Source organism: Gossypium arboreum, chromosome 5 (genome assembly GCF_025698485.1).
Source record: "Gossypium arboreum isolate Shixiya-1 chromosome 5, ASM2569848v2, whole genome shotgun sequence".
Lineage (NCBI taxonomy): Eukaryota > Viridiplantae > Streptophyta > Magnoliopsida > Malvales > Malvaceae > Gossypium > Gossypium arboreum.
In genome coordinates this window covers 36978736-37003244 of record NC_069074.1, presented here as the reverse complement: position 1 = coordinate 37003244, position 24509 = coordinate 36978736, and the positions used below count along the sequence as shown (strand labels likewise).

Genomic DNA, 24509 nt, shown 5'->3' with positions numbered 1-24509 from the left:
ACATACATAATATAGAAACTACAACCCTAAGCCCTAAACCTACATAATATTTCTAGCCATATAATCAGTCCACATAGTTTGTGCAATTTCATCTCTTTTAGCAGACCATTCTCTTACTTCTTCTCTTTCTTCTCGCTCCGTAAGAGTTGATATTATCAAATCAGACTCAGGCTCCTCGTATAATTCTTGATTAAGTAAATCACTAGGATCAACTCCCATGATATGATTATGAATGATGCAACAAGCCAAAACTATATCTACTTGAGTTTGAAAATTCCAAAATGGTTCAGCATCTAATACACGAAACCGTTTCTTCAAAATCCCAAAACACGTTTAATAGTGATTCGCAATGATGAATGACGAAGATTAAAGAGTTCCTTTTATTTTCGTGCCCCGAGCACTAAACTCTTTTAAATGATATCGAACACCACGATATGGGGTAATATATCCATTACAGATGCCATATCCAGCATCAGCAAGATAATATTTACCTACAATTTGACAAAACATAATTATTACTAATAAATTATGAGCTTAGTAGAACTATTTGGTATTTAATGTTTTATAATTCTTACCTTCCGGAATTTTTAATCCTCTTGGGCGTGAAAGTGCATCACTTAGAATATGAGAATCATGTGCACTACCTTCCCAACCAGCTAGAACATAGGAAAATTTCAAATCAAATGTAATGGCAGCCAATACATTTTGTGTCGTCCCCCCTTTACGGCTACGAAATCTTCCTTAAATGTTAAGTGGAACGGATGCACGAACATGAGTTCCATCTAATGCTCCAATACAATCTTTAAAATAAGGATAAAACCTTGGATTGTTTCTGATTTCACTAGGAGTTGACTCATCAGGTAATCTAATAACTAGCTTATACAATTTCAAAACAGCTCTCAATACAACCCTAAAGTAACGGTGAATTGTCTCAGTTGATCTATAATATCTAGATCCTATCACTCGAAACCTTACATTATGACCAATTATATGTAAAAATATAACTACTTGCTCCCTAATATTCACCGATTTAGTTGATTGTAACAAATTATTTCTACTAAGAATATCACACAAATTAAAAAATGCAACCGGTCTCATCCTTATCATATCAATACAATGCCTGTCACCACTATATAAAATACTATTAATATAATTTTCTCTTTCATAATCTCGATTTACACGAGGGTGAGAAGTAATTTCCTTCCTAGTTTTTAATTTTTTTATCCAGAGAGCCCCAAAAGCTAAAACTGAAGCCACGACTCCGACAATTGCATTTTGATGTTGATTACGATCCATCTACACAAAATAATATCACACAAATATTTGATCACTACAAAAAATACATAAACTTTTCATAAGGGCACATATATGACAAAAGTTATCTTGTCTAAAGTGCATACATACATATATATATATATATATATATATATATAAGTTTCTCAAGCAATGACTCAAGCAATGCCTAAAGTTACCATGACTAAAAAGAATAGAGTTAACTAACCAAACCCAACATAAATAATATTATAGAATAAATATATATTTTTAAAAAATTAAGAAAACTGATAAATAAACGATTTTATTCAATTTGGTTATATACAATATTCAATTGAACTTGATCTCTATTCTTAATAATAAGACTACATGCGTACATATGTATGTATGTTTTTTAAAGATCAATTTAAGCTATCAATAGTTGTTAGATTATGGCACAATTATAATCGCAGTGGAAAAAAACCCAATGGACAAACAATGGCACCAACTTGGAACCTTTACTATAATATATATATATATATATGGTTTCATTTTTTGTTTCTACTATTAACAAAATGAGATTGACAATAATTTTCAATTGAGACCATTACAAGTTAATTTTGTGATGATAACAATAGTAGACCAAAAGACAATTGAACTACCGATTGCTTAAGGCAAAAAACTACACACTTTTTCATGACTTTTTTTTAATCATAAATCATATTTTAAAATGATAAATCTAGTAAGCATATTCGACACCGCCAATAACCATGAACTTAAAAATAAAATATATATTATTTGACTTATTATTTTTTTTGCTAGTACAACAACTATGAAAGCTGCATAAAACAAAGTAATCAGCAGTACAAAATGACCCATCCTAAAAATATAAACATAGACAGATCGCAACAAATGTAACCTTAAAATCCCAAATTACACCTATCTATTGAACAAACCTCAAACCGCATAAAAATCTAATTCCCACAAGTCACTCTAGGTGATTGTTTCCATGCTATTCAAGTTCTCACTTTAAAGCTTCCAATCTTTGTAGCTTTGAATGCAATGGCCATCATAAGATACCTTAAAAATACCCCTTTGTTATTCAAAATTTGAAGCTTAAACAGTTACAAATGATTAAAAGTAGTAAGTAAAGTTCGTCCTCAATAATTATCAATTCGCACAAAATGACAAAAGAAAAATAGAGATGAAAAATAAAGAAAACCACTGCTACTTTTAACAAAGATTTTAGTCATATAACTTGCAAAGGCATACTTGCCTAAACACAAATAAACTCGAAATAAACGCATAACGCCTTGTGTTTCTTGTGTAATAGTCTAAATTTTAAGCTATTTATCAACTGCTTTTTTTCCTGCAGATCAAAATGGAATTAGTCTATATATCACTAAAGGATATCTATCTTGTAAAGACTATTAGTTGAGGTCCTCGTTAGATTTTGTACTATGTTGTTAGCTTTGGAACGGCCATAAAATCATTTGAACTTGATTTGTAGATTCTATAAAAATGAATTTACTGCCTTTCCTAAATTAATCATATAACGTTTTGAAAATTTGAAGATTTCCAAATTGGAATTTTAGAATTTCAAGCACCGAATAGGATATATGTAACTGTATTTTTTATATCCTTTAAAATTCTATACTCTATGAAGTCTTAAGCATGTGGAGGGTTGTACCTCCACACCTTATTAGGATTTTTTAGTGGAACCTTGCTGGGTATTTTTCTGTAAGAGTAAGCTCCTCTGAATTGAGCTCCCTTTCCCTCTGTTAGTTTATCAAGATCGTTAATCAGCATCTCTAAGTTCATCACTATGGCATTAATGTTTCCACAAATGTCTTTGTTTCATGATTTAAGGAGTTTTTTTTTTACAACTTCCAAGTGATAATCAACTAACCTCATTTAACTTAAACAAATGGAGATAAGCATATATAATTTTAAACTGTTTAAAATCCAAAAATAGAAAATCCAGTAATGTTTTAAACTGTCACATGAAAAAAAAAGCAGATTGCAGAGATGGGGTAAGTGGGTATTAGCAGAAAAGGGAAAAACAAGAAGCCTAAGCGTGAGGTTTTTGGTGTATTTGCCTAAACCCTTAAATGCTCCTGTCCTCTGTATATTTGCTTAAATAACATTTTTACACTTTCAATTAAAGATGAAGAATGGAAGAAGAAGAGGAGAAAAGTTACCTGGATGAGAAGATGAAGAACGACGCAAGGATGATACCGGTTGTATGCGAAAGAGAAAGCACCTAAGACCGAAAAGCTACCATTAGAAGAGATTATGCAAAAGGAAAAATGAAAGAAGAAGAACAGAAGAAGTAAAAGTAGAAAATACCTGGATGGATAAAGAAGAAGGAAGATGAACGACGCAAGGGAAAGTGAGAGTTTGGAAAATGTCTTACGGAAAAAAAATCCGTAAGACATTTTACACAAAAAGCATCACATTTTACCGTGTTTCTGAAAACATTTTACTTATGTAAAATATTTTCATGTAACCAAACAGCCTAAAATTAGTTTTCATGGTTACCAAACACAGCCTTATGCTCCGTATGTTTAGCTGTAAAAGCTTTTCAGCATTTTTTGTTGTTTGTTTGGCTGGAAATGATTTTCCACCATAAAATATTTTACATAACACGGGAAAAGGAAGTGTTTTGTTGGGGAAAATGTCTTACCGTTTCTAATTCGGTAAGATATTTTCTAAAGTTTTTCCTCTTCACATCCCAGCATCTTGAAACGCTTTCTCCTTCTCCTTCTCCTTCCCCTTCTCCTTCCCTTTATTGTGTCCCTGACCCAGAATTCATCTCTGTATCAAAAACAATCAGCAGTAGTTTCATTGAAAAAAAGAAAAAAGCCCTATCCATTTATAATCTTCATTGTCGCCTTTTACTTTAATTACTCTGTCGCCGGCGTTCAACGTCAATTACTCGACTGCCAGTGATTTGGTTCTTTTTCCAAAAGGCGGTTTAAGGCTTTAGGTTTTGCGGAAAATGGGAGGAAGTCGGAGTTACTCAGCGAATCCCAGTGATTACAAGCTTCTAGAAGAGATTGGTTATGGCGCCAGTGCTACTGTTTATAGAGCGATCTTCCTTCCTACTAACGACATCGTGTGAAATGCTTGGATCTCGATCGTTGCAACAGTTTTAGGTGATTGTTATTTGTAGCCCATGGTATGATCTCTTAAAATTTTGTTCAGTGACAGTATTATGTGATATGATTCAGGGATTAATAGAAGGAATCAGTTCAGTTCTTAATAAGAGGAAGGAAGATGAAAAGTCTCTAACAGAATTGACGCGTACCGATATCATCAAGTGCATACAGTCTAAAAGAGTTAAATTTCGAGGAGTTAACCTTTCTAGCCTTGATCTCTCTAAATTGGTAAATAATTTTTTATCCCAAATTTTTGACAAAATCTTACGGGAAACTCTTATTTTTGAGAAGTAGAATCCTTGTTCGCAGGAAGCAAGACTCGGTCTCATTGATCTTCTGTTTGTAGCTTTTGTGTATGCCTCTTGGCTCTAATACTAGTTTTCTCATTTTCGCTGATCCATGATGATGGTGATTATTTGTGGTATTTTCTTTTGGATTGTTGAATGTGTGTGTGTGTTTCAGTTTTAATCCGAATGTTTGATGTCTTTCTTTATTATCATTTGATCCCCTGTGGTTCAACTTCAAGTCTAATGAAGAAGCAGAAGTAATGTAATGCCGCTTGTTATTGCACTTTGGATTCATCATCTCCTTTTTCCCTCTTTATTTGTGCAGGATCTTTCATTTGTGGATTTCAGCTTTGCTTGTCTCAAAAACGTATTTTCTCACGTACAAATCTTCAGTGTGCAAAATTTCGGGTATGTCTGATTCTTAAGTGAAGTATGTGGTTAACTGTCAATGCTTTAATTAAATTTAAGCCCATACTTATAATAAACCTCTTTGTTTTTGTAACAGGATGTGGATGCTATGGGTTCGAATTTTCACAATGCAACTTTGCGCGAGTAAGATGCTCAGAATTATTTATCGTTTTTGAAGAGTGCATTGTCTTGTGAACTTTGTTTGCAACCGTTTTTTTTTTTGGCCTATGGAAGGTGTGAATTTACCGGGGCAAATCTTCGTGGGGCTTTACTGGCTGGGGCGAATCTTCAGAGTGCAAATCTTCAAGGCAAATACTTGCCATCTTTCTATAGTTAGTAGATTTCTTACTAAATGTCTATATTCTTGAAGTACCGAAGTCCAATACCTATGTTAGACGCATGTCTGGATATAGATATAGAGATACGGTCCTATAAAGACTCTTCAAATACATGGAACTCTTGAAACAGAAAAATTGAACATATCCATAGCGGACATTCAGACCAGTGCCCAAGTAACTTAGCTAAATGTTACTATTTACTGTTAAGGTTTAAATATTGATGTATCATCATCAATTACATTGTTACAGATGCTTCTTTGATAGATTGTAGCTTCTGTGGGGCTGATCTTTGTTCTGCACACTTACAGGTGATTCACTAAATTAAAATCAACAAGCAAAGGTGGTTCATTGAATTGAATAGAATGTGCATATATAAATAGGAAATTACAAGATCTTAGGTTACTATAAATTCCTTAAGCTTGTTGGAATAATATTTTTTAGATTCGTGATTATTTGAGCTATAATACTTCGGTTGAATGATTAAAATTAAAATTACATGCTTAGTGTGTCAGTTGTGTCATTGTAAACTATTAATATGCTTAATCTCTGGACTTTTAGAGTGCTGATCTTACTGATGCCAACTTAAAGGGAGCTAATCTTGAAGGAGCCAATTTGAAGGTAAGAGACCCTTAAGCATGGCGTTTACAAGTCAATTGCTTTAGAAGATGTATCATTTTATTTATGTGAAGTTATCATTAGGCACCCAAACAGAAAATACTAGGGTTCTATAACTTAATTTGATATGTGCGATAACTTATCCTGATAACTCTAGCAAGCTAGATATTATTGATGAACATTCGAATAAATTGTTTTGACCCAACATGTTTAGTGTGGTTAAGTTCATTGTGATGAACATGGTCTTCAGGGTGCGAAATTAAGCAATGCGAATTTGAAGGGTGCAAACCTCCAAAGGGCTTATTTATGACATGTTAATCTTCGTGATATGGTAAGTATATGAAGTTTTTTTAGTGTGCAATTTCCCTGTTTAAAAATGTTTTAAACTTGCTAAAAATGCAACAATTGCATATGTTATTTACTTAATTAAATAAATGGTAGCGAGTTCTTTACATTTTCTTCTTTGGTTGTTTTGTTGGATCTTTATGCTGGTATGAGTGACGGAATTTTGATGAAATTTCTGGCTGTCGAAGGATTTGCTGAGTTAATATACTGCCTTATGGTTGTTTATTGTTGTTCAAAGCATGATGAAATAAACGTGTTAGGTGTTGCTTAATATCTTAGAAAAGATATGGGTTTCATTGATATTGTGTTTCAATGGTCTCTTGGAGACATATTTAACGATAATCTTTATAAGGATCAGGTGGGTTTGCTTTGTTCTCCATCATAATCATCATCATCACCCTTGAATCTTTGGTTTTCTTTTTTTGTTAGACCTTATTTATGGGTTTTCTTTGCAGCTTTTGAAATATCCACTTTTATGGAAGTTGAAAATTATTGCTCTTATACTTAAAAATTGCTGTAGCAGTGAATTGGAATAAACTTTCTTTGTGTGTGTGTGTTGCAGCCCTAGCCCATTTCTGCATTCTATATTGTGAACGTCTTGCTTTTAGTCGGTCATTGGCAGCTAGTTAAAAGTGGCATATAGTTACGTAAGTAGTGAATCGTGTATAAGACTTGTGAAATTTTTGCTAACAAGGGAATTAGGAACTAATAGCAGCTAAAACACAATAACTTATTTTCTTACTATCAAACTCTTTTGAAATATCGTCAGTCATTTTACTCTTTCAGCAGCCTATTATTGCCGAAGCCAATATCTACTCGTAAAAACAAAGTAGCACTTGATTAGCTCCCTTTTCCCTCGCCTACATCGTGTTCCCCATTTATATATACCAAATTTTGACTGCCATTCATGAGGCCTCCATTGCTAGTTCTTCTTCGAGGGGTTTATACAGATACAAGAAAAGGACAATAAGAAAAAAAAAAATGAAGTCCATTGATACAATAGCTTCTCTTATCGTAATTAATTTGAACTATATATATATAGATATATGTTTGTAATTTGTGTAATATATTGTTCCACTTTTGACCCATTTTTCATTGTAGGGTGGTAATGGTTGAACCAGTTCTGTTTTTTTGATATGTTTTAAATAATGTTAATATTCTAGCTTAATAATTGAGTATTATTATATATTTAATTTGATTTATTTATTTATAAAAAATCATTGCAATATATGTAAAAATAATTTAAAATATAAATTTATTAATTAATATATGTAAAAGCAGTTTTTCCAGAAAATATTTTCAGGAAATCTGCTAAACAACAGAAAATATTTTACACAGATTTATCTAAACACCAGAAAAGTAAATCATTTTTAGGAAAGTAAATTATTTTCTGGAAAATATTTTACTGGCAAACAAACAGACCCTTAAATTGAGAAGTTGGAAATATGGTGTCGTGGCTTGTGGCTTCTGGGGTTTGGATGTGAAATTACCATTGAACCCTTATTAAATTTTTTATTATCTACTTAAGTACAAAGTGAAGTTAAATATTTCTTATATACTTAAATAAATTACATAAATATCATTATGATGTATTATTGTAATATTTAAATTGTATAGATGTCGATTGAGTCTTAGTTTGATTGACATTAGCATTGTTGTCAATGCAGGAAGATATGGGTTTGAGTGTGTTAAAGCGTATTATCCTCCTGAAACTTGTTGAAGGGTTGTGAAACTTGTTGAAGGGTTGAGGAGTGATATGAGTAGTTCTAAATATTATGCCAAAAAGAACAAATATGATAATAATCTATAATGAGATTAATGTTAAAAAAAAATGTGCATAGTTGCACAGATGAGAATGGAGCATATTTTGTGGTCGGCCATTTACCTATTCAGAAAGCATCCGCAACAAGAGAATTAGTATCTTGTATAATATAAACATTTTTACTTTCAATCATAATTTTTTATAGGAATATCAAATATCTAAAATTGATAAACTTCATTTTTTTCATAATACTTTCATACAGATGACCTTTTTTAAATACAATTTTTTAAAAACATTTTCCACATTGAAAAATAATGCCAAAGTGGCCTTAACATGTCATGCAATAACGCAAGCAATCCTTCCTTTACCCACCATACTTGGATCCATGAAACTCAGAAGTAAATATATATATAGATGTATATAAAAAGTGCCCTAGTTTTCAAAGCTATGAATTAAACGGTAGAAGGCAGTGCTTTGCAACCATATATCAAATCATATATTTTAAATAAAGTTTTAAAGTTACTCAATCAACGAGGGCATTTGGTCTAGTGGTATGATTCTCGCTTAGGGTGCGAGAGGTCCTGAGTTCAATTCTCGGAATGCCCCAAGCTTTGTGTTTTTTTTTTTCATTTCTCTCAAACTTTGGGCTTTTAGCAACGTTTCTTTTATATTGAGCCCATTGGCTAAAGGATTCTACTTTTCAGTTTTGTAGAATAACATGAAAAAGTATTGTATATTTATTTATTTTTCATGAGTTTTTATTTAAAAACATTGATGGAGATATATTTATTATTTATTTTCTTTAAAGAACTAAAAATCACTACTCTGCTTCTTTTAATTAAAAACTATTACATGAAATTACTATTAAATTAAGTTAAACAAATCTTTTTCACTTTTTTTAACTTTCTAGAAAAACTTCTTTCTTATAATCTTAAAAGTCATTTGTTAATTTCAAAAAAAAAAAAAAGAAAAGAAAAGGGAGAGCCATTTTTAAGCAAAAATTAATTACTGTCTCGTAAATTCTCCTTTAAGTTTAATTATTTTAAATTTTCAAGTTAATTAATTAAACAAAATAAACCAATAGTAATGATGAAACAAGATTTAAGGTTTAAGGTTTATTGTTTAGGATTTAATATTTATTGTTTAGGATTTAATATTTAGGTTTAAAATTTAGACTTTGATTAAAGATTAAAATTAGAATTAAAGTTTAGGGTTTTTTTTTTTTTCAGAAAGACATCAGTCATTATAAATGTAAAGACACTTAACATCGTTACAAAACAAACTCACCAGCAAAATCGGAAACTCATCTAAAACTATAGTCTATAAACACAAGAGACTCAAACATAGCTCATCTCAAGCCTATAAGTTACATGTATAATCAACAATGCGTAGCAGGAAGGCCATCACTTCTTAAAACTTTCACCAGTGAGGATGGGGGTTCACTAAAAGCACATCCCCTTCATGGCAAGGTGAGCACACCAGTCTGCCGCCTTATTTGCTTCTTTACCAACTTTCTTGAAATCAAAATCAACAAAATTTCCTTTCTGTTTTAGCAAATATTGTATGCATGGTTGAGTTTTCTAGTATTTACAAGCATTATCCCCTTTAAACTCCCTATACACAATATCTGAATTAGTTTCAACAATAACTCTATTACACCATTGATGCACAACCCATTTCACCCCTGCCATAACTGCCAAAAGCTTCAGCTTCCTCCACAATCTCAACATTATCTTTTTTTAGTTATTCCTGCAACCAAGTTCGCATTCTCATTTCTCACAATCACCCCAATAACAACATCTCCCTTGTCAATAAAAGCCCTATCACAATTAACTTCAATCCAACCATTCAGGGGCCTCTCCCATCCTTGCTGAGTTTCTTTCAATACATTTCCGAGGATCACACTCTCGCCCCTTAAAAACTTTTGAACATCTACTTTTCCAAATATGCCAGCATGTAAAAGCAATGATCATCTCCATCCATTCTTTGTTTTTCTTACCTTTTAAAACCACATCAAACACCTGCAATAACCATTGATCCAATGTAGTAATTCTATGACAATCAACTTTAAAGCCCAAAGCTCCACCATACCATACACACTGAGCCCAATCACATAACAGAAGAGTATGTTCAACTGTCTCAGCTTCTTTCAAACAAACAGGGCACAACTCGGACATTTTAATTCTCCTTTTCACCAGATTACCATTTGTGGCCACCAGGTTCCCAACAGCCCTCCAAAGGAAATGTTTGATCTTCTGGGGAAGTGAAATGCTCCAAATCCACTTCCAAACTTTTCCATTCACATTATGAGATGGTGAAGCTCTCCTTTCCACTTCCTTCATCACTTTCTCCTTCAATTCATGACATCCCTTTTTTACAACATAATTCCCATCTTTTGAACCTGTCAACACCATTTTGTCTTGGCCTCTACTGTAAGCTGGTAAACTCTGAATAGCTTTTACTTGGTCCTCTGAGATATATCTTCTAATTTGGTTCAGCTTCCAGCAATTATTTTCCTTGGTCATCAATTCTGCAACTTTCTGATGCAAATCATGATTGTCATCAGTTAGCTTCTCCAACACAACCCCTGGAATCCACTAGTCTCCCCATATGTTGATATCCAATCCATCAAGAACCTGCCACTGCACCTTTTTTTAAGAAACTCTCTACCTTGCAGTAAGCTTGCCCATACCCAAGAAGCTCTAGACCCTTGCTTAGCATTTAAGAATGCACCTTTAGGAAAATATCCCCCCTTCAGCACCCTTGCCCAAAGAGCTTTAGGATTCTGCAACAACTTCCAACATTGCTTAGCCAACAGTGAGATATTAAACAGATTTAGGTCTCTAAACCCCATCCCTCCCATGCTTTTCACCTTAGTCATGTTCAGTCAGCTCAACCAATAAATCCTTTTCTCTTCTTTTTGCTCTCCCTACTTGAAACCATCAACAACAGAATTAATCTCATTTTTATTTTCTCAACCCTTCTCGACATATGATTATAGTAAAACTTTTCTAAATTTGATTTAGAGATTTTTCTTAATTTAAAATGATTTCTTTTGTTTTAAAAAATAAAGTTGAATCATTAATATTATTAAAATTCTTATGTTAAATTCGTTAGTATAAATTTTAAAATAAACAATTACTCAATTAATAGTCATGTAATAAAAAATAAATGTTATTGTAAAGTACTTTGAATTTAATAAAATAATTTTAATAGCATTAATAATTTAACTTACATTTTAAATAAATTTGAAAATAAAAATAGGACTAACTTCAATATATACGAGAGTAAAGGGGCTTGGAGAAGATTTTAACCAAAATTTTACTAAAACTTCCTTAAAATTAAGAAAGAAAAAGACAGCAAAGTGACATTTAAGAAAAAAAAATACATCGGAAAAAGAAAAAAACAACTAAGTGATTTGTTAGATCATTTTGCTGCTTCCAACTTTCAGTTCACACGAAAAATAAAATACATACACTGAAAACTAACGGCAAAGCTTCTTCTTCTCTTCATCTTCATATCTGGTAATCTTTTTTCTTCTTCATTTTTTTTAAGTTCTTTTTGTCCCCCTTGTTGAAAATGTTTGAATAGACTGGGAAATATAAAGATTGAACTTTTACCTATTTATCATGAAAACCCAGATTTTATTTTGATCTGGGGTTTATCTATTTTATGTTTAATGGATATCTGATGTGAACGCTTGTCACTTTTTTACTTTTTTGGGTAGAGAATGGAAAACCCAGGATCAAATCAGCTTCCTGAAGTGGACTCATTGCCAGATGGTTTTGTTGAGAGTCCTTCAGAGATTTTGGCTCCAAAAACCCCAATTTCTAAAGAAGAAAAGCCTTTGCACCCTGATTGTAAAGAAGATGATTTAGTCTCCAGTGAGTTTGGAGCAAACAAGGGCCAAAAACAAAGAACGTTCCCTGTGCCATTGTCTGAGGCAGATGGTTTTGAGGGCTCAGCAGACTATGTAGAAGGTAAAGTAGTCTGTCCCGAGTTGAGCAATTCGGTTCCCGAGGCTGCTGAATGCAGTGAGGTGAAGGAAGTTAAAGGGAAGTGTGAAAGTACAGAAACATGTAATTTTTCTTACTTCTGAATTTGTTTCACAATGTTTTTGTTTTAATTTTCATTTATGAAACTTGGGGTATTTTTTAGGGTTTTAGTGCTCATTGGTGGTAGTTTTTTCACAGGCATTGGAGGAGGATCTGAAACGAACTTGACTGCTTTGAAGGAATCGTCTTCATCCGAAAGCATAGATTTGCCAAAGAATAAAAAAACAGTTAGTAGATCATAGTTCTTTCTTTCTTTTTACTAAAAGTAGATTACTCGACTAAGTTCACTGGAATTTTTATGCTTGTAATTCTAGGTAGGGTTCAGTACGAGCATCAGCAATTTATGAGTTTATCAATGATTATATTTTAATGTTCAAAGAAGTAATAGTTAATATTACTCAAATTCGGGTGTGGTTATCGGATATGGATTTGTTTGACATGTGTATGATTGACCTTTTGAAGTTTTTGCATGTACTTGAAGGGTCATATCCTAATACTCATGTACAATTATGCATCTTTCTGTAGTTTCACTTTGTCTTGAGTTGAGTAATGATTATTATTTTTTAAGATTTAAAGAAGTGGTCATAGTTATTTATTGATGATAAGGAAAGCATATTTTACACTTTTTTTTTCTCTCTTCCATTTCTTTATTTTTTACTTGTCACATACTTTGTCTTGATGACAATCTTTATTGCAACCCATGATGATCAAAGTAATATTCATTTCGGAGAAAAAAGAATTTTGTGTTTGTTGATTAAGTGATTTTAAGAATTTCAGAATCTGAATGTTTCACTTTGTTAACCTATTTCTTAAAGTGTTTTAGTATATCTCCATTTTCTTTTCAATTCCTTTGTATGATTGGAAGATCTCTCAGTTGCAACAGTAATAGTTTGTAGCCATGCTGAGTTGCATTTTCAAGAATATTACAGTCTGTCTGTTGAGTTAGGTTCTGTTTATCCTGAGTTATTTACTTATGCTTTTCTTATATCTGTCCCATCTAAATGAACTCATTTTAGTCTTAATTGGACTATTTATCATCAGGAAACCACTGAAACCAAACGCAAGAGTGCAAAACGTACATCCAAATCAGAAAAGGAGTTCCTTGAGTTCTCTTTGAAATATCAACAAGTTCTTGCAGAAAGAGATACCGGTAAATTGAAATAACATTTTTGATGTCCAAAAGGTCACCATCATGTGATTTAATGAGTATATTAGTCTAATTTCCTGATTTTCCATCAAATTTTATCATTCCATCATGAATATTTTGGCGTGAAGCTATGTTACTCTGACTCTTCAATTTTCTAGAAGTAAATGTCCCAAACATACCCAAATATATGAACTGTCAAGGACCCTCCAAATACATGGAAAAACTTCAAAAACTTGAACATGCCCGTGTCAGACACATACCTGTATTCAAGTCATATCTGAATCCTAGTGACATAGTCACATAGAAATGAAGCTATTTTTTTTTTTATAATAGATATGAAGCTACTTTTATGCTGCTAAGAATGGCAGTTATCTGTTAAGTTTTAACACTGATTTTTATTCTGCTAGATGATATAGGTGATGCATGTAGTTTCTACTTTCTATTTGTTTGGGGGTTGCAAAGTTAAATTTTATATTACCCTATATTATTTCTTCTTTTACTTAAGACTTGAGTGTCAAAGGTCAAAAATGAAACCAGTTGATTTAATTGATCACTTTGATGTTCCGTGGATGTAATTGGAGGTAGCTATTTCTAAGATCCCTTTTTTTTTTTTCTTTTCCTTCTTTTGCAGCTGTTGCTGTTCGAGATAAACTTGAATCACTTTGTAGGGAGTTACAACGTCAAAACAAAATGTTAATGGTATGATTTTCTTGAAATACTTTATCATTTCTTTTCTTTTGACTGATTGCATCCAACAGTTAGTATTTGTTCTTGCTGCATTTTGTTTTCAATTTGTTTGACATTTGAATAATGTTATGAGTTGCAGATTGACCTTGAAATTTGTCTCATTTTAGTATACTTCATTTTTCTAGAAGTGAATTGTGTTTAGAATAATGCTGTGATGAACTTTCTGTGAACCTTTGGTTTCTTCCAAAATTGCTTGGCATGTACTTGATCTCGATAATGTGGATCTCCATAACTAAGTTAACTAACAGGCAAAGCAACTTCCTTCAGTCTTTACTGTTTGTAATGTACATTATACAATTTTTATTTTTTATATTAAAGAGATTGTTCGCTTTTTCATGTCTGAACATAATCTCTGCAAAATCTTCAACCTCTGTGACAAAGTGGTCTTTGTTCATCTTTGAGTTATTTGTTGGACTTTCTTTAACAAAGGTGCTGATGGCTTGTTCATGAATTTGCAGGATGAATGTAAACGGGTATCAATGGAAGGGCAAAACTTAAGATTAGATTTATCAGCCAGGTTCCAAGATGCAATCAAGGTTTGATGTCCCTGTTTTGATTTTTGAAGTGTCTGACAGTCCGTGTAGATGGGCTACCTTCCATGCTGGCTAGCCTGGCTATCTCTTGTTATGTTACTTCATAAGAACTTATGTTTCTCAGACTATTCATTTTTTTCTTGAAGCACCCATGTCTGACATCCATGTGTAATGCATTTCCGAACATGGGTATAGGCATATGACCCCCCCAGGACACTTGTGGAAAACCTTAGAAAAATTTGAACAGACCCTCACTCTCCCTATATTTGTGTATTTGAACAATGGTAATGTGTCTGCATTTGATTTGTGACTCCAGTTTTGGCATGTACAAAATGTAAATGTTTCTTCAACTTCTGGATAACTTTCGGAAATTTAATGTTGATATCCGTTCTTTAGTTTCTTTTCTTCATTTCTTGTATATTCTACAACTGGTTTCAATCTTTTTTCCCTCTTGTAGGATGTGAGCAATAAGCTTGAAGAGCAGAAGGACGATTGCCTATCTCAACTAAAGGAGAATGAGATGTAAGAGACCAGAAATGTATATCTAATTGTTATATTCTTTTCCTCCTTTGATACCTGTCGAAGGATGAAAAAGCCCGATCGGACTGGCTGGTTTGTTTTAATCAGGAACCAGATGCTTGCCCTGTCCAGTGCTTTATTGTTTTAGTGCCAGCCTTTTTGTTATTCGTAATATTTTTCGGAATTCATCATATATAGGTTAAGAAATAAGTTGAAGGAGCTTGCTGAGCAATATGCCCTCTCTGAACAACAATATGCGCAGAAGGTATGGGTCTGACATCCCGGTATATCTAAGGTTTTCTATGTTGAAATCCTAATAAAATCTATTGTTGAAGACTGTGAGCTTTACTCTTATGTTTCGGACATTTTCTGCACAGCTAAAGCAAAAAACACTAGAACTACAGCTTTCGGATTTGAAAATCAAGCAACATGAAGAGAAATTAATCCAGGAACAAGCGCAGATGAAAGTATATGCAGAACAAGTGTCACAGTTATTAGTGACTGAAAAGAATTTACGCATGCAGTTGACAGCTGATGGAGAAAAATTCCAACAGTTTCAGGTCAAATTCTTTCTGCGTCATTTATCATCTTAATTTCATTCCCAACCTCTTGCTTTTACGTTGATGAATAGAATATTAAGTATTTGAATGCATGTATCATTTGTCTCTGAATGGCTGGACCATGGATCCCTCGACTGAAAGATCTTTTGTCGACAGAAAAGTAGTGAAAGCTTACTCGAAGTGCTATTATTGACAAAATAATAGTGCAATGCCTTTCTAGGCGATTAAGAAGTGAGCTCTATGTTACCCGGACCTAGGGATGAGTGTCAAATGTGGGTATCTATTTGACATGGGCATACTCTATCTTTTTATGTTTTTCGAGAGACTCATATACCCATGTCCTAATATATGTCGGACATAGGTACTTCATGAAAAATGAAGAGTCGGAGTAACATAGAGTGATATGTCTTTCATGTTTGAGGTGTTTTCCTTTTGAGTATGCTTGGACCTTACCATTGAATGCACTTCACTCATCCAGCATCCTCTTCATTTTGACTGCTGAAAATCTTAGCCTGAGATGTAGCAATGTTGAAGTCTGGTTTGCATTTCCTTGTCCTTTTGTTGTTTCATCGATGTTTGAATTTATCTCATCATCATCTTCATGATGTTTGAATTTCTTCTTAATTTTCAGGATGCATTGTCAAAGAGCAATGAGGTGTTTGAAACATTTAAGCAAGAGATTGAGAAGGTACATGTGCCTTTCTCTTTGACAGAATCATTTTCCTCAAAGCTCTACTTTTCGGCTTTTCCTATTGACCCATTTTACTATAGCCGGTTGTGATTGTCCTATGTTACTTGGATTTGAAGGTGGAGTGTTGGACGCAATTATGTGTCTGACACAAGTATTCTTAATTTTTTTTCCAAGTTTTCCCATGCATTTGAAGGATTGAAGGGTTATATCCCTATATCCATGTCAAATACAGTCAAACACAGGCATTTTAAGAAAATTGAAGAGTTGGAGCGATATAGGCACTATTTTGCTCCAACTTTTCATTGTTTTTGAAGTAATCATGTTCGACACCCGTATCTAACTCATATCTGAACATTGTGTAGAAATCAGAGTATTTTTTATACTAAATAGAACATAAATCAGAGTTTTTATATACAACCTATGACACTACTTTAGGAAACTCTAAGTTAGGAAAGATACTAAATAGAGATATGATCCCTTAAAATAAGGGATTTTAATAAAAAATATCTACAAAATATTCCTAAAATATTTACGAATATTCCTACACTCCCCTCAAGTGGAGAATATACATTGTATAATCCCAACTTGAATAGGAATTTATTGAACACGTGTTTTGGCAAAGCCTTGGTAAAATGTTCGCAATCTGTCCTTCGAAGGAATGTAAGAAAGAGTGGCTGTCTTTTTGTTGACTTGATCAAGAATAAAATGCCTATCAATTTCAACATGCTTTGTTCGGTCATGTTGAACTGGGTTCTTGGCAATCTGAATGGCGATTGATTATCACACAAAACTTCAAAGTGATCCTCCGATTTGTGCCAAGTTCTTTTAGTAATTTAAGTAGCCAAATTCCTTCAGATATCCCCAAAGCTAGTGCTCTAAATTCAGCTTCAGACTACTTCTTTAAACAATGATTGTTTCTTACTTCTCCAAGTTGTAAGGTTACCCCAAACAAAAGTGCAAGACCCACTAGTGGATCTTCTTTCAGTGAGATCTCCACCAACTAGAGTCTGTAAAAATCTTAACAGTTCTGTCTTGTGTCTTCTTAAACATTAAGCCGTGTCCTGGAGTTTTCTTCAAGTACTTGAGAATTCTATTTGTCACGCCATATGCTCTTCAAGAGGATTAGTCATGTGTTGACTTATCACATTTACTGGAAAAGCTATATCCGGCCTTGTCAAGGATAAGTAGATTAGTTTCCCAACTAACCTTTGAAATTTCTCTCTGTCTACTAAGGACTCATCTTCTTTATTGAATCTCAAGTTTGCCTCCATTGGTGTATCACCGTAGCTTACGACCAAGAAAACCAGTTTCTTTGAGTAAATCAAGTACATACTTTCTCCGGTTGATCACAAGTCCTTCTTTGATCTTGCCACCTCCATTCCTAGGAAATACCTTAGCTTTCCCAAGTCTTTGGTTTCAATTCTGCTTAACAACTTCTTCAAATTGCTAATCTCTTCCTCATCATCTCCAAGAAGAATGATGTCATCCACATACACAATTAGGATAGCTTTCTTATTTGTAGAAGTTACCTTGATGAAAAGCGTATGATCGGCAAGGACGCTTGTAGCCATTTTGAAGAATGACTTTAGTGAACCTCTCAACCAAGCTCGGGTGATTGTTTTAACCCAGTATAGAGACTTGTTGAGCTTGCAAACCTTGTTGCTACCTTCAATAGACTTTGAGCCGTGTGGCAATTGCATATAGACTTCTTCCTCAAGCTTGCCATTAAGAAATGCGTTTTTACATCAAGTTGGTGTAATTTCCAATCGCAATTTACAGCCAAACTTAGGAGTACTCGAATAGTGTTAAGCTTTGCCACAGTGCAAAAGTTTCGTGAAGTCTATCCCATATGTTTGCGTGAAACCTCCGCCACTAGTCTAGCTTTGTATCGTTGGATACCGCCATTGGAGTTATACTTTACAGAAAGATCCATTTACACCGACACCTTTTTTCCTTGAGGAAGGTCCAGAATGGTCCAAGTAGCATTTTCTCTAGTGCACAAATTTCCTCTTCAACACCCTTCTCCATTTTGGATCCTTTAGAGCTTCATTATGCTTGTGGGAACCTCGTCCTTTATCCAAAGTTGCTGTAAATGCTTGAAAAGACGGCATCAATGAATTATAACCAAGAATTTTTCAATAGGATGCTTGGTGCACTGCCTAACCCCTTTTCTAATAGCAATAGGAAAGTCATCTAGAGTAGTGGACTTCTCGATTTCTTCTTCCATTTCGCAATCGGACCCAAATCCAATTCTCGGCAAGAATCGATTGCAAAACAGCCTCGTGGATATGTCTTCTTTTCTTGTGTAGACACGAAGTTGTTTGGGTGGTGGTGTTTTTGAAGACCAAATTGGAGTAGGTGTATTTTCGGAAGAGTGTTTAAAGTGGGTGTAGGTGAATTAGTCATAGGTACTACAGAGAATCAATGGGAGCATTCACAGTGATGATCTGCAGTAATGGCGAACAAAATGGCAATTCTGAAGGTTGAGAATGAAGATTAGGAGGAGATACCTGTTGTGGCTGAAAATCACTCCATGTTTCCCCCTGAATTTCAGCCTGAGTGAAATAGGAATCCTGCTCATTAAATGTTATATCCATAGTGGTGAAAAATCGTTTAGAAGGAGGATGATAGCATTTATAACCCTTCTTAAGTGAAGAATACCCAACCAATACACATTTTAAAGACTTAGGATCTAACTTGGACTTATTAGGAGCAATATTTTGGATAAAAACAAAGGCAGCCAAAAATTTTAAGTGGCGAATGGAGGAGATAGGCTTAAAATGAGGAAAGTGCTGCAAAAATATAGATTGAGGTGTTTGAAATTTTAAAACCTTACTAGGCATCCGGTTGATTAAATATGTGGCAGTTAATAAGGCTTCCCCCCACAAATATTTAGGAACATTAGTGGTAAATAGAAGAGAACGAGTAACTTCAAGAAGGTGCCTATTTTTTCTTTCGGCAATGCCGCTTTTGTCAGGGGTTCCAACACAAGAACTAATCTGAACTATGCCTTTTTCCTTAAAAAATCACCTAAAGACCTAGCAAAAATTCACCGCCATTATCAGATTTAAAGAGCTGGATTTTAGACCCAAATTGAGTGAGAACCATGTTATAAAATTGCACAAAACACTAGCAGTTTCAGATTTATCTTTCAGCAAATAAGTCCAAGTTATCCTACTGTGATCATCAATAAAAGTGATAAACCACTTACAATTATCAGCATTCTTCACCCGAGAAGGGCCCCAAATATCACTATGGATCAAAGCAAAAGGGTAAGAAGGCTTGTATGTAGAAGGAAAATAAGATGATTTAGTATGTTTGGCAAGAGAGCAAACTTTGCAAGAAAAAGAATTAGGCCTTTTATTAATGAATAGAGCAGGAAACAATTTTGCAAGGTATTGGAAACTAGGATGGCCTAAACGAAAGTGCCATAACATAACAGTATCAACTTTTCCTAAAGCGGTAAATGACTTGGAGATCTCGATTTTAGGAGAGGTAGGGAGGATGTAGAGACCATTATGCAAGCTGGCCTTACCAATCATCTTCTTCGAGTTCAGTGCCTGCAAAGTACAATCACGATCATTAAAATTACAGAGCAAAGGCAAGTCTGTGGACAATTTACTAACAGAGATGAGATTGCACGCCGATTTGGTACAAAGAGAACATTTTAAGTGCAACTGCTCATTGAGAATAACGATTGCCATGTCCTCTATTTTGCACAAGGTACCATCACCGCTTTGATGACTTTACCAAAGGTATGGAAAAAATTGTGAAACAATGCCTTGTTACCAGTCATATGATCCGTAGCACCAGAATCGAGGATCCAATTAGGAGTCAACTGGGAGGAGAAAAATGCAGTAGAAGAAAGGTTACCTTCTGGATCTTTTATGACCAGATTACCCTCACAAGACCCTTGAAACTTTCCAAATAGTTTTTGAAGTTCAGCAATCTGTTCTTTAGTGAAACTAGTGACAGAGGTGGCAACAAGGCTTGATTTATTATCTTGAGAGTGCTTGGACTTCCAGTCCTGAGGCTTACCATGAAGCTTCCAACACTTCTCCTTAGAGTGGCCGGGCTTTTTGCAATGATCACACCAAGGTCTCCCCCGTTTGGAAGAGGGAGATGATTGATGGGTCAGTAAGGCAGATCTTTCAGAAGTGGAAGATGGTTCATCAGACAGCATCACACACCTTCGGCTTTCTTCCTTCTTGACCATAGAGAAAGCCTCTCAAGGAGGGAAGAGGAGAAATAGCCAGACCTCGCCGCGAACCTCGTCCAGGTTCTTATTTAAGCCTTGGAGAAATTGAAAAAGTCTTCGTTGAGTAACAATTTGCTGATAAAGAGCAGCATCTCTTGGATCTACCCAATCATAATGTGCATACAAATCTAATTGTTGCCAAAGAGCAGTAAGGGTATTGTAGTAGAGAGTAACAGGCATGGTTCCTTGTTTAAGAGTGGCTGCTTGATCTTCAACATGATATAATTCAGCAATGTTATCCGTGCTAGAGTAGGTTTCGCGGACTGCACTCCAAATTTCAGCGGCTGTGGTGTAAAGAAGAAAGTTTCTGCTTATACTCGGGGTCATGGAATGAAGGAGCCAAGTCATAACCTGACCATTGTCACGCATCTACTTAGCAAAACCAGCATCAGTCACAGCAGGCTTCTTGATTTCACCAGTAACGTAGTCCAATCTTTCTCTGCCCAAGAGAAAAATCTTAACCGATTGGGACCATTCAAGAAAATTGTTGCCATTCAATCGATGGCGGTGATAGTCAGACCAGACGAATCTGATGGAGCATCGGAACTAGAAAAATTTTCTGGATTTGAAGTAATCTCCGAAGTAGGAGAAGGAGTTTCGGACATGGTCTAGGTTGAAAAAGAAATCGTAACCTAAGCTGATACCATGTAGAAATCAGAGTATTTTTTATACTAAATAGAACATAAATCAGAGTTTTTATATACAACCTATGACACTACTTTAGGAAACTCTAAGTTAGGAAAGATACTAAATAGGAGATATGATCCCTTAAAATAAGGGATTTTAATAAAAAAAAATATCTACAAAATATTCCTAAAATATTTACAGAATATTCCTACACATTGGTATAGGGAGATGACCTTCTAAGGATCTCCAAATACATTGAGAAACTTGGAAAAACATTGATATGCCCATGTGGGCTGTATATCTGATGCTCACACTTGAGTCTGTGTAGCATAGGCAATTGCACATGGTGTTACGATTTCAAAGTTACTGACATTTTTTTCCCTTCGTATATACATTTAGATGGCAAAATCAATCAAAGAACTCAGGAAAGAAAATGTGTTCTTGAAGAGCAAATGTGACAAATCAGATTTTACTCTCATAGAACTTGTGGAAGAGGTAAATACTTTTGAAATATCATTTTAAGCTTTCCTTTTTCAGAATTATAATCAGTGTTAAAAAACCAGACCGGATCAATCGGTTGAACCTGGAATCAATGTTCCATCCAAACTGGTTTCATAGACATTGATAATAATCTTGTCTTGAACGCTTACTCTTGTCTTTAGCGCGAGCGGATGAAGAAACAACTGGAGAAGACAAAGAATCAGAAAGAAAAGCTTGAATCGTTGTGCCGATCGCTTCAAGCCGAGAGGAAGCAAAGCTCTACTGGGAGCAATGGCTCAAACTCGTTGGCGGATCAAATGTAAGCATGTGTATACGAATTTGTGAAGGATAATCTAAACTATTGCATGTCTTGAAGAATTTGCTGAAAATAGCAAAGTTTCATCATTTTGGTATGTTTTTGAGTGTCCTAAGCAAATATTGGATTGTATGGAACTACTACATTAGCTAGTGGATTTCCTTGTAGGGATACATAACTTTCTACTTTTAGTTATATTAACGTATGAATATATGAGTTTATATAAGTGTATCGGAAGTATGATATTATTTTACGTTATAAAATAACATAGATTATTAATGTGTTAATATTTTAAATATGATTATAATAGGTAAATTTTATGAACACAGTACAAATACATGATGTATGATATATATTCATACCTAACCCTATGATTATAATAGGTTTCTGGTGAACTAACAGCAATCAAAACTACCTAATCCTTCCTCAATGAATAATAAAAGTGGAAATCAGTATTTTCCACTTTCTATGGTGCAACTGTTGACCTTTTTTGGAGTATATAGAAGTTATTAAAAATACAAAAATTTAAACAGCTGTACTCGTTATTTACAAGTTATTTCATCTCACATGAGTTAATTGGATGTTACATACTATTAAATGAATATAAATAATATAATTTTTTTAAAATATATATTTAATATGAATTGTTGATATATATATATATATATATATATATATATATATATAATAGGTTAGCTTCTACTATCACATGCTTTATATGTGATTTTATGTGTTAATATTTAATTAATTTTTTAAATATTGTACTTTTTAATTACAGTGATTAATATAAAATAATATTTTTATTTAAATTATTAAATATAACTAAAATATATTAACTTATCAATTCAAACATTATAATATAAAATTTTCAAATAACAATTAAAATATTTTTAACATATTCAATACATAATATAATTTTACTTTATATAATTAATGCAAAGTAACATTATTCAAAATAATCATTAAGTAATAATTAATATGTTTAGAATTCTATTCAAATAATAATTCTATTTTACATCAATAAAATTAGCATAACTTTTGTTTATGTCAAATTTTTTAATTAATAATGGTAACTTATAATTATCACAAATTTTTCCTCTATTTTATTCTTAAAGTTCTATTCAAGTAATAACTCTATTTTAAAATTAGTACATATTTTAATTAATAATTATAATTGTAATTTAAATTATAATTATTTTTAAATATTTAATTATCACAAATAATATTAAATTATAATTATTTTTAAATGTATAATTATCGAACTTCTATTTTATTTTAAACTGATAATTCTAAATTAAATATTATAATTATTTTTAAATATGAATTTAATAATATAAAAAATAATGGTATTTTCATTAGTTTAAATTTCTTTTCAAACTCGAATTTATATATATTATAGATTATAAGTATGTATTCACCACTAGGGAAGATAAAAATATTGACATGCGTCATTTTTCTTTTTACTTTTTAATATATGATAAGAAAATATATCAACATCAAACTTCAATTGCGTATTTTTTTTATTTTATTTCACTAACATATTATTTGATATAATTCTTTAAAATTTAAGAAACTTTCATTCTTTTATTTTTAAAAAAAACTCACTTTTAATTTAATTAAAATATTATATATATTAAATGTATGCATTATAGGCCATCTGTAAATATCATCATGGAAAACATGAAACATACCGCTTCCAATTTTTTAAGTCAAATATTTACATAAGAGTTCCATTACATCATTAATAAAATTATTAAATTATTATTTTCTCTAGACTTTTAAATTCATTATTTAAAAAATAGTTTGGATGAATGTACTTCAAAAATTAAGTAACAATTCGTTCAATAATAAGTGAATATATCTGCAAAATGTAATAATTTATCAAAATTTTCTTTTTAAAAATATTTTTATATTATTCTGAAATTTTATTTATATTTCACTTTAAAACCTATAATCTATTTTATAATTGTATATGAGATAAAAATAAATAATTTTTTGGTCTTTTATAAAAATAATATTAGTTAATTACAAAAATAAAGTGGGAATAAATTAATTATAAAATTGACAGCACAAGTGAATTTTTTAAAAATTTACGGAAAATAAAAAAATTAAAAAGTGAAAATAATTTGTGATACTGTCTGACATATTGATAACACACGTAAATTTTAAAAAATTATAATAGCAAAAATATTTAAAAGTGAAATTTAAAAAAAATTATTTGTGATTCTAACACAAGACAATAGCCTTTTTCCTGTATTTAATGACTTTAATGTATTTTCCTAAATTTAATTTCTTTTCTCTACATTTAATCTTTAAAATAACAACTCTTTTATTTTAAAAATTAATTCTGTTGGCTTTTTTTATTTTTCATGTCAGATATTTAAAAAAAATTCATTAATGCCGTTAATG

General features: G+C 32.7%; 2 protein-coding genes, 1 non-coding gene and 1 pseudogene across 3 annotated transcripts; 3 read left to right on the top strand and 1 right to left on the bottom strand.

Annotated features, from left to right (window-relative positions):
• The first annotated feature begins 3839 nt into the window (after positions 1-3839).
• On the top strand, positions 3840-8399 carry LOC108453836 (FH protein interacting protein FIP2-like; annotated as a pseudogene).
• Positions 8400-8701: 302 nt separating this feature from the next.
• On the top strand, positions 8702-8773 carry TRNAP-AGG (transfer RNA proline (anticodon AGG)). The gene has a single exon. It is a non-coding gene; the product is annotated as a tRNA-Pro (tRNA).
• A 2711-nt stretch (positions 8774-11484) lies between these two features.
• Positions 11485-22326, top strand: LOC108453615 (uncharacterized). The gene is made up of 12 exons (XM_017751822.2): positions 11485-11691; positions 11895-12246; positions 12361-12449; positions 13264-13372; positions 14001-14068; positions 14575-14652; positions 15107-15171; positions 15367-15433; positions 15546-15728; positions 16360-16416; positions 21704-21799; positions 21967-22326. The coding sequence occupies exons 2-12, from the start codon at positions 11898-11900 to the stop codon at positions 22105-22107; spliced, it is 1302 nt and encodes a 433-aa protein (XP_017607311.1). The 5' UTR covers positions 11485-11691; positions 11895-11897; the 3' UTR covers positions 22108-22326.
• On the bottom strand, positions 19755-20641 carry LOC128293156 (uncharacterized). The gene is made up of 2 exons (XM_053028741.1): positions 20293-20641; positions 19755-19979 (listed from the first exon to the last, which is right to left on the bottom strand). The coding sequence occupies exons 1-2, from the start codon at positions 20633-20635 to the stop codon at positions 19951-19953; spliced, it is 372 nt and encodes a 123-aa protein (XP_052884701.1). The 5' UTR covers positions 20636-20641; the 3' UTR covers positions 19755-19950.
• Positions 22327-24509: the final 2183 nt, after the last annotated feature.